The sequence below is a fragment of the Arachis hypogaea genome, chromosome 14 (assembly GCF_003086295.3).
Source record: "Arachis hypogaea cultivar Tifrunner chromosome 14, arahy.Tifrunner.gnm2.J5K5, whole genome shotgun sequence".
Classification (NCBI taxonomy): Eukaryota; Viridiplantae; Streptophyta; class Magnoliopsida; order Fabales; family Fabaceae; genus Arachis; species Arachis hypogaea.
The window spans coordinates 29,440,675-29,458,217 of record NC_092049.1 but is presented as its reverse complement, the minus strand read 5'-3'; the positions used below and the strand labels follow the sequence as shown (position 1 = coordinate 29,458,217).

General features: G+C 35.7%; 2 protein-coding genes across 6 annotated transcripts; both read left to right on the top strand.

The window, feature by feature from the left end:
* Positions 1 to 776: 776 nt before the first annotated feature.
* On the top strand, positions 777 to 10,945 carry LOC112741899 (uncharacterized). 5 transcript variants are annotated; one of them, XM_025791071.3, is made up of 4 exons: positions 777 to 1,500; positions 1,590 to 1,785; positions 1,889 to 2,053; positions 4,475 to 4,675. In XM_025791071.3, exons 1-3 carry the CDS (start codon positions 1,409 to 1,411, stop codon positions 2,003 to 2,005), a joined length of 405 nt encoding a protein of 134 aa, XP_025646856.1. In that variant the 5' UTR covers positions 777 to 1,408; the 3' UTR covers positions 2,006 to 2,053; positions 4,475 to 4,675. The 5 variants fall into 5 exon arrangements, 2 of the variants coding, with proteins under 2 accessions (XP_025646856.1, XP_025646853.1); XR_003171708.3 differs by having other exon boundaries at positions 798 to 1,500; positions 1,587 to 1,785; positions 1,866 to 2,053; XM_025791068.3 differs by having other exon boundaries at positions 804 to 1,500; positions 1,587 to 1,785.
* Positions 10,946 to 16,230: 5,285 nt separating this feature from the next.
* Positions 16,231 to 17,277, top strand: LOC112742474 (uncharacterized). Its single transcript, XM_025791711.1, has one exon. It carries the CDS (start codon positions 16,231 to 16,233, stop codon positions 17,275 to 17,277), a length of 1,047 nt encoding a protein of 348 aa, XP_025647496.1.
* Positions 17,278 to 17,543: the final 266 nt, after the last annotated feature.

The following is a 17,543-nucleotide window of genomic DNA, read 5'->3' as shown; positions in this document are numbered from 1 at the left end:
TAGCCAAAAGAATGCAAGGGCAACCTATCAACGTCTTATGGACAAGGTATTTGCAAAACAGATCGGACGAAACATGGCTGTTTATGTCAATGACATGGTGGCCAAAACAAAGATCAGCAACAAACACGTTGATGACCTTGCTGAAATCTTTACTCAACTCCGACGTTACAACATGCGCCTAAACCCAGAAAAATGTGCCTTTGCCATGCAGGGGGTAAGTTTTTGGGTTTCTTGTTAACTAGCCGAGGTATTGAGGCTAACCCTGAGAAATGCCGAGCAATATTGGAAATAAAAAGTCTGCAAACGGTAAAGGAAGTACAATGGCTAACATGTAAGACCCAGAACTTTTGAAAAGTCTTATTATGATCAAGTCTCAAATCATATAGTTATTTATAGCCTTAATTTCAGAGATTATTTTATTAAGGATAATTAAGGCAAGTTTTGATTTATTGAACTTGAGATAAGTTATGATTATTATCCAATTTTATAATTATTGGATTATTTTCTATGTTTAAAGTATAAGGTTGATAGTTATGAAATAATAAGGATTTTATATGATTTAGATTAAATAAGTAATATTTTAAATATTATTACTACTATTTTGGAAAATGAAGAAATTAAGCATATTATTTCTAATTTTTAGATTTGGGCATTTTATTGAAAGTAATTTGTAAAAATTGATGAGCAAATAGTATTTTCTATATACATCTAGTGTTAGATTTAATTTGGGTTTCAATTACCATATTATCCCCAATTTTAAGTGAAATTACTAAAATGCCCAACCCTAATTTTTGAAAGAGAAACCCTAACCCTGAAAACCCTACCCGGTTCCCTTCCAACCACACTGGCACCCTAACAGCAGCAGCAGCTGCAAACAAAACGAAAACACAAGAAAGAAAGGGCTAGGAAGAAACGGGGGGAAACAGAGGGAGGCAGGGGAGGAAGAGAGACACGGCTAGCAACGGTGGGCATCGCCGTCGCCGCCGAGTTGCCAGCCGCCGCCGCCATGGCACACCGAAGGAAGAACGGGAGTGAGGGAGCTTAGCCGCGAGAAGGGGAGGCGCGGGTCTGACTCGTCCCCGCAGATCCGCCCGTTCCGACCCGTCACCGTCGCGAGGAGGAGAAGTCCCTGTCGCCGTTCCGTTAACGCTGCATCCCGTCGCGCTCATCGCCGCCACTTCCAGGCGTCATCGTCAAATCGCCAAGGGAGGGAGAGGGACGCGATGGAAGTGAGGATGGAGGAGCTAGCGTCGCTGTCAAACTGTTGTGGAGCCACCAAAGCCGTCGCGTCGCCGCCGTCGTCCTCACTGCGCCGCCGTCGCCCTTGCCGCGTGGTCAGTCGCCGATCTGGTCTGAGAGAGAGGGAACGCGAACAGAAGGCAAGACCGGGAGCCACCATCACTGCTCGATGAACCCCAGTGCTTCCTATCGCCTCTGCCGCCTGGAGCCGCGTCGCCGCACCTGGTGGCCGGAAACCGCCACTGAAGCCGGTGTCGTTTGGTAAGCACTAAACCGTCTTCAGCTTTCTTATCCGTTAAAAAAATTCACCCCTGCCATGAGAGTTGTACTGAGGCTGTTTGTGCTAGGAGTTATCGTGAGTTGCCGCCGCCAGACCCACATCGGAGCTACTGCCATTCACCGCCGCTGGTGTTGTTCGTCGCTGTGCTTGCCATTTGGAGCGGCTGCATCGCTTCTTTCACCGTTACGCTCACCGGGAGTGGCGCGGGTGTTGCTGGAACCACCATCGGGGATGCCGCTACTCGGTGTAGTTCTTCCCTTGTTGCGGTAAGCGTGTTATTTCGGGAAGCCCTTATAGTCAGTATTCTGTAATGCTTGGTTAAAGACTCTAAGGTTTGGTAACATAGGTTTGAGTTCTGATTGCTGCCAGAACCACCGTCGGGACTACCGTTGCTTGATTTGGCCGTTCTTTCTTAGTTTTGTGTTGCTGTGGTTACCGCGGGAGTGGCTTGGAGCCAAGGTTGCGTGGTTGGTGATCTCGGTTTGAGAGAGGAGGTTCCTGCGACGCGTTTGAGTTATGGAATTGCGTTTTGAGGTAGGGGCGCTTTCCAAAAACTATGTTTTATGTATTGGAATTATTACATATGGATACTGTTGTGAGATATTGTGTATTTGGTGATTGTATCTGCCTTATGTATTATTTGATTGACTCGAATGACTATGGATGTTGGTTTGGCTGAATTGTTGTGCGGCTTTGTGAAATGTAATGTTTGAAGTTGATTCTTTAAAGATTTGAAATATGAGTTTAATCCGTTGAGGATTGGTTTGAATTGAGTCAATTATTTTGATGATGTGAAAGATAGAATACTTTTGAAATTCAGCCTGGGTTGCTTTAATTGATTTGGTTTTGATAAATGATTTATTGCTGAACCGATTCTTTAAAGCTTTGGAAATGAGTCAAATCGGTTGATATTGAGTTGATTTTTGAAATGGTTTTCTTGAGATATGCCATTGAGGCGATTGTTGGATTTAGCTTGCTTTGAATTGATTTCTGGTTTTGAGTTGTTAAAAAGGAATGAGAAATGGTTTAGTTGGGACCCGAACCGGGTGGCAAAAGTCCAAGTTTTAGGGGAGGTGCTGCCGAAATTTCTGCAGAATCCTAGTCTTGTTTGAAAAGTTATTTAAAAAGGATTGGATTTGAGAAGTTGTATTATTTGATTTATTAATAGAATAATTATATTTTCAAGCTTAATTTATTTAGTGAACTTTATGTCTTGAGTTTGACTTATTTAGAAATGAACTATTTTTACCGTTTGACTCACGGAAGGAAAGAATAGTGCTCTAATATTGATTTCAATATAAAAAAGGAGCTTTTAGTGATTTCAAAGGAATCTAGACTTTTGATTGAGTAATTAAGTTTTGAGGCATTTTGGAAAAGTTAGAAAAATGGGTTCCAAAAAGAAACCTGAAAGTGGTTTGATTCAAATGAACCGGTTCCTTTTCAAACGAGTTGATTTTTGGACCGGGTTGGAACTTGTGATTTTGTATGGTCGGTTTCATAATAAATTCAGTTTTATTTACTTGAACCGAGAATCTATGATTTTAAGAGTTTCAATGAATTTTAAGGAATCGATATAGGTTGACCTTCCCTAAAGACTTGGAACTCTGTCGGGAAACTTCTGTTATAAAATCCCATTGTTGGATGGGTGATTTTGAATGCTTTGAAATAAATCCTTAACTTGCCATGGTTTTGGAAGTTTTGGAAAGAGAATGCCGAGAGTGGCTTTGCTTTAAAAAGGAAACTCACTTTGAGTAAATTTGGCTTATGAGCCTGAGATGATTTGAAAATGAGATCTTCAAAGTCAAGGCTAAAAAGAGTTGAAACTCTATTTCAAGTGAAATGATTTGGGAAAAAGTGATTTATGGCTTAAATGCCGATTTTATGAATTTATGATGTTGAATGTGGAAGTGCTGTTTTGTTGTGAGCCGGAATGGCTATGTATGATTATAAATATTGGTTGGTTCTAGATTGAACCGTGAGCCGGAATGGCTGTGTATGATATGAATACTGGCTGGTTCTGGACTGAACCGTGAGCCGGATGGCTGAGATGGATGTTGATCCATGGATGAGATTGAATGCATGTTTATGCTGAATCATTGATAAATGTGAATGTTGCACTTCCACTATCTGAGATACGAGTTTCCCTGGGTAGTAGCAGTGGCTAGCCACCACGTGCTCCAGGTTGAGACTTGATACTCTGTTGACCCTATGTCGTAAGTGTGGCCGGGCACTGTGAAAGTCCCGGATGAGCTCGCCCCCGTAAATATTCACCAGTGAAGGTGATGGATATGGATCATGATTATGATCAAGTTTATGATGAGTATAACTCGAGTTGGAGATGCGCGACAGAGGGACAGTCCAATGGTTAGCTACCAAGATTTGTCGGGTTGGCTCTATAACCGATAGATGATATCATCAGCCACTAGGGACAAGCATGCATCATATGCATCTATGTGACATTGTTTGGGTGTGCATATTATACTTGGTTTGCCTATGTGATTAATTGCTAATTGTTCTACTTGTAATAACTGTTTGTTTGTGCTTGCATCTTCCTATGTGTGTTTGCTACTAGGACTTTGTTGGATTGTGGTGATTGGTTGATGGTTGGATTGTTTGGGCCTAGGGCCGTGGTTGGAATGAGATGAATCGATAGTTGATTTCAGTTTTGTGTTTCTGATTTGGAATAAAGTATGAAAAGCTGTTTTGGTTCAGCATAGATAAACCGTTTTGAAAGGCTCTTGAGTTTTTGAGAATTGAACTGTTCCTCTTTCAGAAAAGATTTCCGATTCCTCTTTTATGGTAAACCGTTGTTTTTGAAAAGAGGCATAAGACGGTTATTAATCACTGGTACGGTTTATCTTCATGTATCCTATTACAGTAATTCCCAAAAAAACCCTCTACTGAGAACCCTTTCAAGGATGATGTTCTCACCCCCCTACATTTTTCCCCTTTCAGGATATGGGCGCAGAAGTTACGAAGAGCTTATTTAATTGTTGTTGTGATGCTCTGTATTGTTTTAGTTATGGTTTATTGTACCCTCGCCTTTATCTTGATATAATCTGTAAGAGGGATAGGAATTGTATTGGTTAATGCTTGTAAAGTTATTTATATATATTTATGTATATATATGGATGTACTCTTTATGAGTTGTTGTAAGTTGTATGGTATTTATAGATGTACGTTAGCGAACGAAAGTATTTTGGGAGCGGTGTCACGGTTTAAATTTTTAAACAGGCTCATATTTTAGTATTAAATAGTATAAGTGTCATCGTAATGCCCGAGCTATCAGAGTTGCGCAGCCGGAAGCGTGAGCTTTGGTAGTTAGGGTGTTACAGGGAGGCTTGCTGCATTGTCTAGATTTTTACCATGTTTAGCTTCCAAGTCTTTTTATTTTTTCCAAACTTTAAAAAAGAAAAACAATTTCCATTAGACTGAAGACTGTGAAAATGCTTTCGTTGCGTTGAAGACAACTCTTTCAAAACACCCAATTTTACGAAAACCTTTAAAAGGGGAAGAACTTTTCCTTTATCTCTCAGTTACTGACTGGGCTTTAAGCTCAGTTCTTGTTACAAAAAGAAATAAAATTCAGCAACCAATCTATTTTCAGAACAAGTCCTTACAACATGTTGAGCTCCGTTACCCGAAGATAGAAAAACTAGCATTAGCGCTGGTATTTTCGGCAAGAAGACTCCGACCTTACTTTCAAAGCCATGTGATCCATATTCAGAAAGACCAACCATTACGATAAGTCCTACATAAACTAGAACTTGCAGGCCGACTTATCAAATGGTCGATCGAATTATCAAAATTTGATATAAGATATCAAAGCAGGGGGCCGATCAAGTCATAATTCCTAGTAGATTTCGTCGCCGAATTTACAACTCCGAGCTCGGCAGACCACCATATGCAATGGACCCTCTATGTGGACAGCACATCCAATCCTCAGGGATGCGGTGCAGGAATCCGGCTAGAAGGAGATAATGGTTTTGTCTTGGAACACTCCCTACATCTCTCCTTCAAAGCAAGCAACAGTCAAACAGAATACGAGGCTTTAATTGCAGGGTTAAGACTGGCTATAGATCTCCACGTCTCGGAGATAAAGGTATACTATGACTCCCTACTTGTCGTACAACAGGTAAACGACCTTTTTTAGGTCATAGATCATCTACTAGCAAAATACTTAGAATTGGTCAAAAAATTAATCTCGAACTTTGCAAATTTTGAAATTCATCACATACCTCGGGATCAGAATCACCAAGTAGATATCTTATCAAAGCTTGGAAGCACACAATCACACTTCTCTAATATATACCAATCAACCTTGCTTACACCAAGTATTAATCTAACTGAGGTTTTAAGTATGACACAGGAATAGGACTGGCAGTGGCCATATTTACAATATCTAAAAACAGGAAATATCCCGCAAGGCCTCTGCAATGAGAAAAAGTTCCAATGACAGGCGTCATTTTTTACAATATTCAATAACTCTCTATATAGATGAGAATTTTCTCGTCCTTTTTTGAAATGTCTTTCCAGGTCAGAGGTAGAGTTAGCTTTATCTGAGGCATATGAGGGCATCTGTGGAACCCATATGGGAGCTCGGAGTTTGGCATCAAAAATTCTTCGTGCAGGATTCTTTTAGCCGACTTTACAGCAAGACTGTGGTGACAAGGTCAAAGCATGCCCTAATTACCAAAAGCATTCCCAATTATACACATCCCCGCCAAGGAACTATATTACTCTGACGTAAGTTGGCCCTTCAATCAATGGGGATTGATATACTCGGCCCATTTCCATTGGCACCGGGGCAGGTAAAATTCCTAATTGTAGCAGTTGTTACTTTTCAAAATGGATTGAGGCTCAGCATTTAGCTAAAATAACATCTCAACAAATGATTTCTTTCGTTTGGAAGCACATTATCTGTAGATTCGGTATACCTCGGCATATCATTACTGACAATAGTCGCCAGTTTGTCGATCAGAAATTTACCTCTTTTTTGCAGAATCTGAAAATAAAACACCATTTCTCTTCAGTAGAACACCCACAAACTAATGGCTTGGCAGAAATGGCCAACAAGGTCATCTTACATGCCTTAAGGAAAAAATTAGATGACACCAAATGACTATGGGCTAATCTTATACCGGAAGTCATATGAAGATACAATACTACTGTCCAGTCAACAACAAGAGAAACACCTTTCAGATTGGTGTACAGATCTAAAGCTATGATACCATTAGAAATCTCTCAATCTTCCATCAGAACCCAAATAGACGATCATGAAGAAGCTCGGTGCGTAGACCTAGACACAATTGAAGAGATCAGAGATGTTGCGACAATTTGCCACCAAGTAATGCAATGAATCATAGCTCGGCAACACAACAAAAAGGTCAATCCCTGGTCATTTCAAACAAATGATTTGGTACTATGAAAAACAGAACATGCCCGAAGACCTTCATCACACAGGAAGCTCGCCGCAAATTGAGAAGGCTCATTCCGAGTTATTGAAGTCCTCAGAAATGGGCATACCAGCTACAATCTTTGAATGGTACAATTATCCCTAATAGCTGGAATGTTTCTTCTTTAAAACATTACTATAGTTAAAGCTAGGGACAGGCTTATACTCTTTTTTCTACTACCAAGATTTTTTTCCCAAAAATGAGTTTTGCTTGGAGAGGTTTTAACGAGGCATGCCTACCTGCACCTTTGTAAACAAATGTCAATCAATATATAATTCTATATTTTCAGTTTGTTCTGTCTTATTCCAATATTTTATATTTACTCACACCAAAAATTCTAATTTGCCGACTTATATTAACAAGCGCAATGATTGGATCTCAGAACTATATCTAACAAACTAAAAATTCTGATCTATGCTGACCAACCTCAAAATCCGAATTATATCTCCTTGAGATATAACAATCAAACAAACTATTGACTAAGGTCAAACAATACAAATACCATAAAGCGTATTCCCAATTCTATCAAGCAAACAATGCAAATGTCCCCACCAAACAAATAACAATCTAAGGCAAATTTTGCAACAAATCACATTCACTAACAAACATATTTTGTTCAGATAGCAAAATAGTATAAAGTCCAAAAGCTCCATACAGAGCAAACCAAGTTCCAAAAAGCATGAAAGTTAAGTTATACAAAATACAAAATCCAACAAAACCAACTACTCGATATTTTCATCCTCCTCTTCAGTTGCACCATCATCGTCCACCATAGCTCTATCTCAAACGATCTTCCCGGATCTATTTAAGAGAAATCGAACTTAGGAACTAAAAACTTTGCCTGAAGTGATGCACGTTCAAAACCCTCAACAAATGAATCCAGTATTTCAGTTTCCTTGCTCTTTTCCAAATCCTTAAATTTTGCAGTTACCTCGATAACCTGACTCCTCATACTGGACAAGTCACTCTCCTTTTTCTTCAAAGCCTCCACTTCCTTAGCATAATTCTCCTTCATCAGTTGTAACTCTTTCTCCCTTTTAGAAAGCTTAACTTCCAACTCAGCAATTTTATTTTTCCTCAGCATTAGTTCCTCCTTTAATTTATTCGGCTCTCCACCTTGTTCCAACAACCTTTTATGTTTAACCTCTTGGCTACGACCAAGGCTAGCCAATCATAACCCAAGCACCTCAAAAAAAAACCCAATAAAATACATGAAGACATCTACAATAAACAACACCAAACGAGCAATCCAAGCATACCTGCATATACTGGTCTATGGCGATGTCCCCCACCTCATCAGCCAAAGCCACATCTGCTGACGATTGACAAACCTCGTCGGCCATGACCATAAAAGGAAAATCTTTTCCCCATACCGACAACCCATCATTATGGTCGGCCATATCATGGAGTTTCTTTTGATTATCAATAAAGGCATGTATTTCCTCTATAGGAATCTCCTTACCCACCCCGGCACCTTTATCCGCTTTGGACGACGACACCTCTTTTTCAAGATTTTTACTCTTCACCTGAGATCTTAAGGTAGCCGCAGAAATACCGGGATATTTCCCCCCTAAAACAAAAAACAAAATCAAACAGTTAGGCAAATATTCAAACTATGCCTACACCACCATACTTCAGAAGCTTACCTAAGTAATCTATCATAGCTTGCCTATTCTTGTCCCATTGCAGTAAATCAAAAACCAAGATTAATTCTTTTTGGTCGACAACTTCCACCAAATACTCAATAACACATTCATTTCTCGGACTTATTGTTTTAAATCCGAGAATATTCTGAGGCTCCGAACACCACCACAAGGGAAACTTTTCACCTAAATCCTGATCTAAATAGAACGGAAAATCATCTTCAACACTTCTAACCTTTAAATACATTTCCTTAAAGTCCTTGAAGGAGGACTTATATAATTTAAAAATAGCAAACCCTGGAGAACTATTCAAATTAATCTAACCACCTTTCCAGACACCTTTGGCCTGGAACATAAAGAAGAACAGCTCTAATGAGGGCTTTTCTTCCAGATATTCCATCAAAATCTCAAAGCTTCGCAAAAAAGCCCACCCATTGGGATGAAGCTGAGAGAGAGCATAGTTCAACTGCTTCAACACTTGACATTGAAAATCTGAAAATGGAAGCTTTACTCTCAACTCCTCTAAGACACGGCTATGGATGTAGAAAAATTCAAAACCCCCTCCCCTATGAAACACACGGTCCACACTGGAACATGGTAACAACTCAACACGAACTCCAGAACCTACTTTAACTATCTTCTTCAAATCTATTTCTCTCACAGCTTCAGCATCAGTAAACAAAGAAGTTCGCATTTTAACATCTTCACTAACCCAATCATATGACCAGTCTACTCTTTCCTTTTTCTCTCTCTCTCTCTCTTTCTCAAAACCCATATTCAAAAACAAAAATTCAAAAGAAGAAGAAGGAAGAGTACACAGAGAGCAGAAAAAAAGCACGTACCTCTTTTACTCATTTCTTTCTCAATAACCTTCCCAAGCAACTCTTAACCCAAGTGAAGTTATGATTTGGATAAAACCATTTGGATTCCAACTCAGTTAATTAAACGAAACCATCACCGGTTGAGTTTCATCAATCAAATCAACGGTTCAGATGGTATTGGAAATGAAAACCTCTTTTAATGCCATCAATACCTTTTTCTCTCTTCATTTAAAATTGTCACTTTTTCCAAACTATTATTTCACATTATCTTTAATAAAGTATGTTGAACTGGGGGCTCCATAACTATCCCACTCGCCGAGTTATAGCTCATCAAAAGCTTAACCTGCTTCATTAAAAATATCCTCAGGCTAAGCTTGGGAGCTGTGATATGACTATTACAATCCGAAGATATAACTCGGCATCGTACGTTATAATTCGGGTTAATAGTCATAACTCGTCCAAACGGTACAACTCAGAGCAAAACGTCTGGCCGAGCATCATAACAGCCAAATACAACATAATTGCCTTTCAACACGAATAATCATGACCAATGAAACCGTCAAATACCTCTCCCTATATTAAGAAGGTAAGGTATTTTTCGAAAGACATATTGAATACACCATACTGACTTAAACATCGGAGTGCCTTTTGCAGGTACACTACTCCCCTTTTGTTCACACTTTCTGTGACGTGATATATCTCTGGACGAAGAACTCGGACCTTCAAAACCTGTAGCTCGGCGTTGAGGACAACAACTCGGCATCAACTGTCAGGAACCAAGTTACATCCAGGTTACTCACCCAAAAACACTAATAATGATTTTCTTTTTTTCAATGCTCCAAATTGCTCTCTTATTTTTTATTTTTTAAATTCTATTCTCTTTATTATTAGATTTGAGTTGGAATTTAAAAAAAAAAAGATACGTTTTAGTGTTCATTATTAATATTATATATTAAATTTTATCTTCTTCATTCTAGTTCCAATCTGATCCATTAGATTGATATATTTTCATATATGAAAATTTGAATATGTATGCGATATATATGTAGATCAAATTTTGTCACCAAAAATAATATTTTTTATTTCATGTTATTGTCTATTTAAAAGTTTTGCCTTTATTATTATTTTTTTTGGCTGACATCATGTAATATGAGTATTCAAATTTATTTAGATCACTATGTTATTATCATTTACATTTAAGTATGCTATTGTCATTTATATGCAAGTAGTAAAAAATTAAATTTTATTATCTCACTATTTTAATTACTTATACGCCAATGAGTAATAGCTCAAATGGAATATTCTCTCCATACTCAATTAAGAGGTTGCAGGTTTGAGTCTCTTATCTTTGATAAAAAAAAAAATTACTTATACATGTATAAATAATGATATCATGATATATTAAATATGATAAATATTTTCAGTCAATCATTTTTATATTAGCTATCATATTCTTTTATTTTTTTATTGGCTATTAATAAAATGATGCAAAATAAATAGTAAAAATTTTTTTAGTAATTCTTAATTTTTAAAATGTTTATTGTTTTAAAAAAAAATCTTTTTAAAAAATACTTAATCTTTTAACGTAATTCTTAATTCTTAATTCTTATTTGTATTTGTTTTAAAATGTTCATTGTTAAATTCTTTCCTTACAAAACAACAATTTTACTCGTAATTGTGTTAAAACAATTTAATATATATGTGAATTATTAAATATGTCAGGTATAAATATATATAAGTTTTTATTCATAGTCTAAGTTTATTATATATTAAATAAAATAAAATATTACTATTTACAACATAAATTAAATAAAAAATATCCAACATTTTTAAAATAAAAAAATTAAAGTTTTAAAAATAGAATTTAATTTTGATGCACTGTCAGTGTAAAATCATTTTATACGTGCATCAAATTACATAACGTCACATTAGCAAAAATAACTACTTTTTACATTGATCACGTGAATGGTCATCCAATAAAACAGTTTTGATTGTACGACTATGTAAAATATTTTACAGTGCCAAGCATCAAAATTAAACTTCTAAAAATAAATAAATAAATATTTATTTATCTAGTTTTTTTTCTTGAAATTACACGTTGGTCGAAATATGCACTATACTAAATTTTTGGGATGATAAATTAAAGACTATAAATATTACTTGATGAATATGAAGTTTGGCAAGACACTATTGACAATTATTACAGAAATTAAAGTTGCCAATTATATCATAAGAATATTTCAATTCAACTATGTTAAAGAGAATTTTTTGAAAATCAAAGTCTAAATTTATTAGGTATTAAATGAAATAAAATGTTACTATTTGCAGCATAAATTTAATAAAAAAATATAAATAAATAATATCCAATATTGTTTTTAGAGAAATTTTACACATGTTTATTCACCGTGCAAGACATACAATGTAGAAGGACAAATAAATGCTAATGAGGCAGCGACACAAGGGAGGAGCTATATGCGATGCATATGATGTTTTTAGGCAATCAAGTAGAGGCAAGCTGTTGAAAAGAAGAAAATGGCGGCCACTGTTGAATAGAAGAGAGAATATTTTATGAAGGTTATGAGCTTACGATTATTACATAGGTTGTTTTCATACATAGATATATCAAGGAAAAGAGTAGTACAGAACATGATTTTTGTATAGCAGCACGTTTTATTTTAGATTATAGTGGTAGGGGTAGAATGAAAAAAAAAAAGAATTGGATACTAAACTCTCATTTTTCTTTTAATTTATTAAGTATTATATAAAATAAAATATTACTATATATCAGTATAAATTATATAAATAAAAAATGTCAAATACGATAATCAATATTATAATAAGAGAAAATAGTTATTACAATAGAAATTAAAATTGTCAATCATTTAATGGGACTATTTAATTCAATCATGACAAAAAAAATAAAAGAAATCAGAATCTAAATTTATGAAATATTAAATAAAATAACAGGTTACTATTTATATTATAAATAAAATAAAAAAATATTCAACACTTTCAAAATAAAAAAAATAAAATCTTAAAAATGAATAAATAAATATTCATATATAAATTTTAGTAATTATAAAATTTGTTAGACAACATGCATGATTTTTGTAACAATTTTGGATATAATAACTACTACACAATGTGACTTTTGTACAAATTCAGAGAATAACTGAACACTTTTGAATTATAGTAGTAAGGATAAAATGAGAAGATAAAATTAGACATTAAACTTTTATATCTTTTTTTATATTGTTATAAATTATTAATTTATTATAGATAATATAGCTTGAATTTTGATTATATGAAAATTTATTGAGTGGTTAGAATAGCTTCATGTCACGAACCAACGAATACTAGCAATAAGGATAATAAAAAATTCAGTCGAAATGGGTTAATTACTCGTGATTTGGGACTAGACGAGGATCCGTAAAATTCCACAGGTGAGAACTCGACCATGTGAAATAGACGGTGACATAAATACTCGCCCCATGAAACCAGCTAAATCCACATGAATATAAAATTACTAATTTATTCTAATTTATGTATACATAAATCAATTTCTTGAATTAGTAACTCTAATTTCTACCTCAAATTCGAATTCTTCTTTTTTTTTTCTTTTAGACCATCCTCAGCCTTGATTTTGCATATCACTCTCTCTAACTCACTTTTTTCTGTAATAAATACTATACCATTAAATATTATAATATTTAGTATATATAAAAATTGGATATACTTACATAAAATTTTTTTAATTCAAATTAAAAAATTTTTTAAATATATTTTTTTGTCTCTTTTAGTTTTAAATATTATTTATTAATATAATAAAAAGTAAAAATAATAATAACCAGTCACATAATTAAAATAGATCATCCTAATATATACATGACACTATATATTTCAAAGATTATTATATATAATAAATAATTTTTTTTAATTTTTTGTAATGATCATATAGTTAATTTATATATAAATCAACTAATTTTTATAACATATAATTTATTGTATAATTTTTTTCTCTTAATATGGATAAATTAATAAGATATAAGATGTTATGTACATTATTTAACATACTAACCAACTTAAACCATCGTCTAAGATAATAAATATAATAGTGTAAATATCTATTTACTTATTAGTATTGAAAAAATATATAAATAGTAGAAACTAATACTTTTTGTAAAAAAGTAATGTCGGGCCAAACGTCGGTTCAAAATTTTTCTAAAAGAATCTCGTCGCAAGTATAGTTCCAAACCAACAAATGACCCATATCAGAGTTTAATTTGTTGTCACAAATTTAAATCAATAAAAATCGAGAGTTTTAAATCCCGGATTGTCTCTCAGAGGAATTGCATTGAGGTGCACGTATCATTGATTATGAGAAAAAGGATTTTGATAGCAAAATACAAAAAATTAAATTACAAGAAAATGAAGAGCAAACGAGAAAATTCAAGTGCTAAAAAGAATCTTGGCAAGGATTGAGAGTTAAGATTTTCTATCCAAGTCATTAAACACAAGCATGGTAATTAAGAAAAGTTAATCCCACTTCATCATCTCCAAATATTAGAAAAAAGTCAAATAGGCATAATTGATCTTAATTCACAAGTTCTAGCCAACTCACTAACTAGACTTAGTGAAATACTAGCGTCGGTGAAAACAAAACCAACTAACAACCCTAAATTACCAATCAATATTGGACATCAATGACTCAATGTCACCTAAATCCTCAATTTCATGCCAAAAATGTAAAATTTCATAGTTATCAAACCCGGCCGGTTCAACCAGAAATCCGGTCACCCGGGTCACCTGGCCGGGCCGAGCCGCTCGTTGAACCGGACATGCAATGAACCCGGTGGAATCCGGTTCAACCCGACGGGTTTTGATGAAAACCGGTGACCCGGCCAGGTGATTTGACCCGGTCTGGGTGGTGCAATTTTTTTTTTAAACCCTGAATGGCGTCGTTCTAATCATCCCCCCCCTTCGTTGAAACTGTGAAATGAAACCTTAAATCCCCCCTTCCCCCCATTGGCTCTAAATCAAATCCCTAATGGCATCTCTGAGTGTCAGAGACTCTGAGTTCATCAATCGGCAGTCCCTCACCGCCGAATCCTCACCAGTCACCGTCGATACACCCCCCAGCCAACCTTATCTCTCCGTCGGCAGTCCCTCACCCTCACCCTCACAGCCTCACCATCGTCACTCTGTCGTCACCCAGTCTCGGCCTCACCTCGTCGTCACTCTCAGTCTCGGCCTCACCTCGTCGTCACTCTCAGTCTCGGCCTCACCTCTCCGTCACTCTCAGAAAGCTCAGAAAGCTCTCATCTTCTGCGGCCTCACCTCTCCGTCACTCTCAGTTTCTGCTCCCTCTGGTCATTTGGGTGGAAGTGGTGGTCGTGAGAAAGCTCAGAAAGTATTCATCTTCTGTCTTAGTGCCTCTGCTCCCTCGGGTCAGTTGCTGACTTGCTGTTGTATTTGATTTTTAGAGTTGTTGAACCTGAAGATATTTTAGTTGCTATTGACCTATTGTTATGGAATCTAGTGGATAAATTTGATTTTGTAGAGTAGTTGTTGAAGCTGGTCGAATTTTAGTTAAAATTGTTCTTGAATTGTTGTATTGTTGCTGGTTGCTGGTTGGTATATTAGTTAAAAATGGTTGTATTGTTGCTGGTTAAAATCTGTTGAGTTGTTGCTGGTTGATGTATTTTTCCTATTTGTTGCTGGTTACTGCTGTTGCTGGTTGCCGTGTTGGTAATTTGGTATATAGTTTTTTAGTTGCTGGTTGCTGGTTGCTGCTATTGTATATTTGTATTTTATTATGGTTTTTTTAGAGCTATTGTTGTTTATTGCTGGTTTGTTTAGAGTTGCTGTTAGTTGAATCAGTGAACTTTGGTGAAATAATGGTGGTTGTTGTGTTGCTTAAAAGGTGATTTAAGCAAATCTTTTGTTGCTAAAAATATTTTTGGTTTTTTTGCTAGAATTTTAAAAATGGCTTCATCTCAAACACCATCAGAGACACCACCATCTCAAGAACAAGCATCATCAGCAACTCCTACCCCTGATCTTACCACTAAAAGAGTTTATAATAATAGTGGAAAGACTGATCCAGTTTGGGGTCATTGTAAACAAATTGTGAAAAAAACAGGAAAAATTACTATGATGTGCATATATTGTGACAAACCTGTTATGGGAGGTGGGATTAATTGATTTAAGTATCACTGGCTGGAAAAGGAGGAGATGTTGAGAAGTGCAAAAAGGTTCCACCTGTTGTTGCTCATCAATTTGGGCAAAATATTGAAGAATTTATGAATAAGGAAAGGAAAACTCAAGAAAATTATGCAGAAAGTTATGGAGCATGTGATGATGTTGAAAGAGAATTTGATAGAATGGAAGAGCTTGAAGCACGACAGCAACAACAACAACATTCAAGGACAAGGTTGCCACCACCTGCAGCTAGGAAAGGGAAAAAAACTACTGGAATAGAGACTTATTTTCCATCTTCAAGAACACCTGGAGCCCAACCAACGATAAAAAGTGTATTACAAAGTAAAGAAATTGTAGAAAAATGTGACATTGCCATTGCAAAGTAGATGGTTGATGCTTCTGTGCCATTTAATGCAGTTAATTCAGCATATTACCAACCAATGATTGATGCTATTGAAAACATGGGTGCAAGATATAAAGGTCCAAACTTTGGTAGATTTCGTGGGTATTTGTTGAGTAAGTTGGTGGAGGATGTGAAATAGATGATTGAATGGTATCGTGGAATTTGGAAGCAAATTTGATGTACTATCATGGCTGATGGATGGACTGATCGTTGTAGGCGCACTTTAATTAACTTCTTGGTTTATTGTCCTAAAGGAACTATCTTCCTAAAGTCTGTTGATGCTTCTCATGCCTCCAAGACTGCTGAATTATTGTTTAAACTTTTTAAGGATGTTGTCAACTTTGTCAATCCTGAAAATGTTGTTCATATAGTGACGGACAATGCTGCAAATTATGTTGCTGTTGGAAGGTTGTTGGAAGCTGAATTCCCTAAGTTGTATTGGTCTCCTTGTGTTGTGCATTGTATTAATTTGATGTTGCAAGATATTGGAAAGTTGAATGAAGTCAGTGAGACAGTTTCACATGCTCCAAAGATTACTAAATACATATATAATCATTGTCATACACTGTATCTTATGAGGAAGTTTACCGGTGGACGAGAAATACTTCGTCCAGCTCCAACTCGCTTTGCTACCAATTTCATAGCTTTGCATAGTATTCTAGCTCAAAAAGATGCATTAAGAGCTATGGTAACTTCTAAAGAATGGACAATCTCAGCCTACTCCAAAGAAGCTAAAGTTAAAACATTTGTCGATCGAGTTTTAGACTCTAAGTTTTGGAATCAATGTACAGATATTGTTAAGCTTACTGAGCCACTTGTTCGTGTGCTTCGTATTGTGGATAGTGAAGATAAAGCTGCAATAGATTTTCTTTATCAAGCTTTTAATATGGCTAGAGAAGAGATGGTGAAGAGGTTTCAACGAAGAAAGAAGATTATGGAGCCTTACTTGAAGATTTTGGATACTCGTTGGGATTCACAACTTAAAAAAAATCTTCATGCTGCTGGATATTGGTTAAACCCTGCTTTTCGATTCAATGCTGCTGAATTTGAAAAACATAAGCAAATCACTTCTGGCCTACTAGATGTAATTGAGAAATATTCATATGATGATCTAGAATTGAATACTAAGTTGACAAGTGAGACTAGAATATATGCAAACGCTGAAGATGATTTTGGAAGACAATCTGTAATGCGTAAACAAAGCACAGTGATGCCAGATAAATATTTTATTTAGTTTTATCTTTCTTTATTCATTTATTTATTTAAAAAAGCTAATTGTAATGCATTGCCTCTTTTGTTTTTAAGACCAATGGTGGGAATCTTATGGAACTGGAGCACCAAATTTACAAAAGTTAGCCATTCATGTTTTAAGTCAAATTTGTAGTTCTTCAGGTTGTGAGCGAAATTGGAGTATTTTTGAACACATCCACACAAAGAAGAGGAATCGGTTAGAACATCAAAAGCTTAATGATCTTGTTTTCGTTTATTATAACTTAAGGC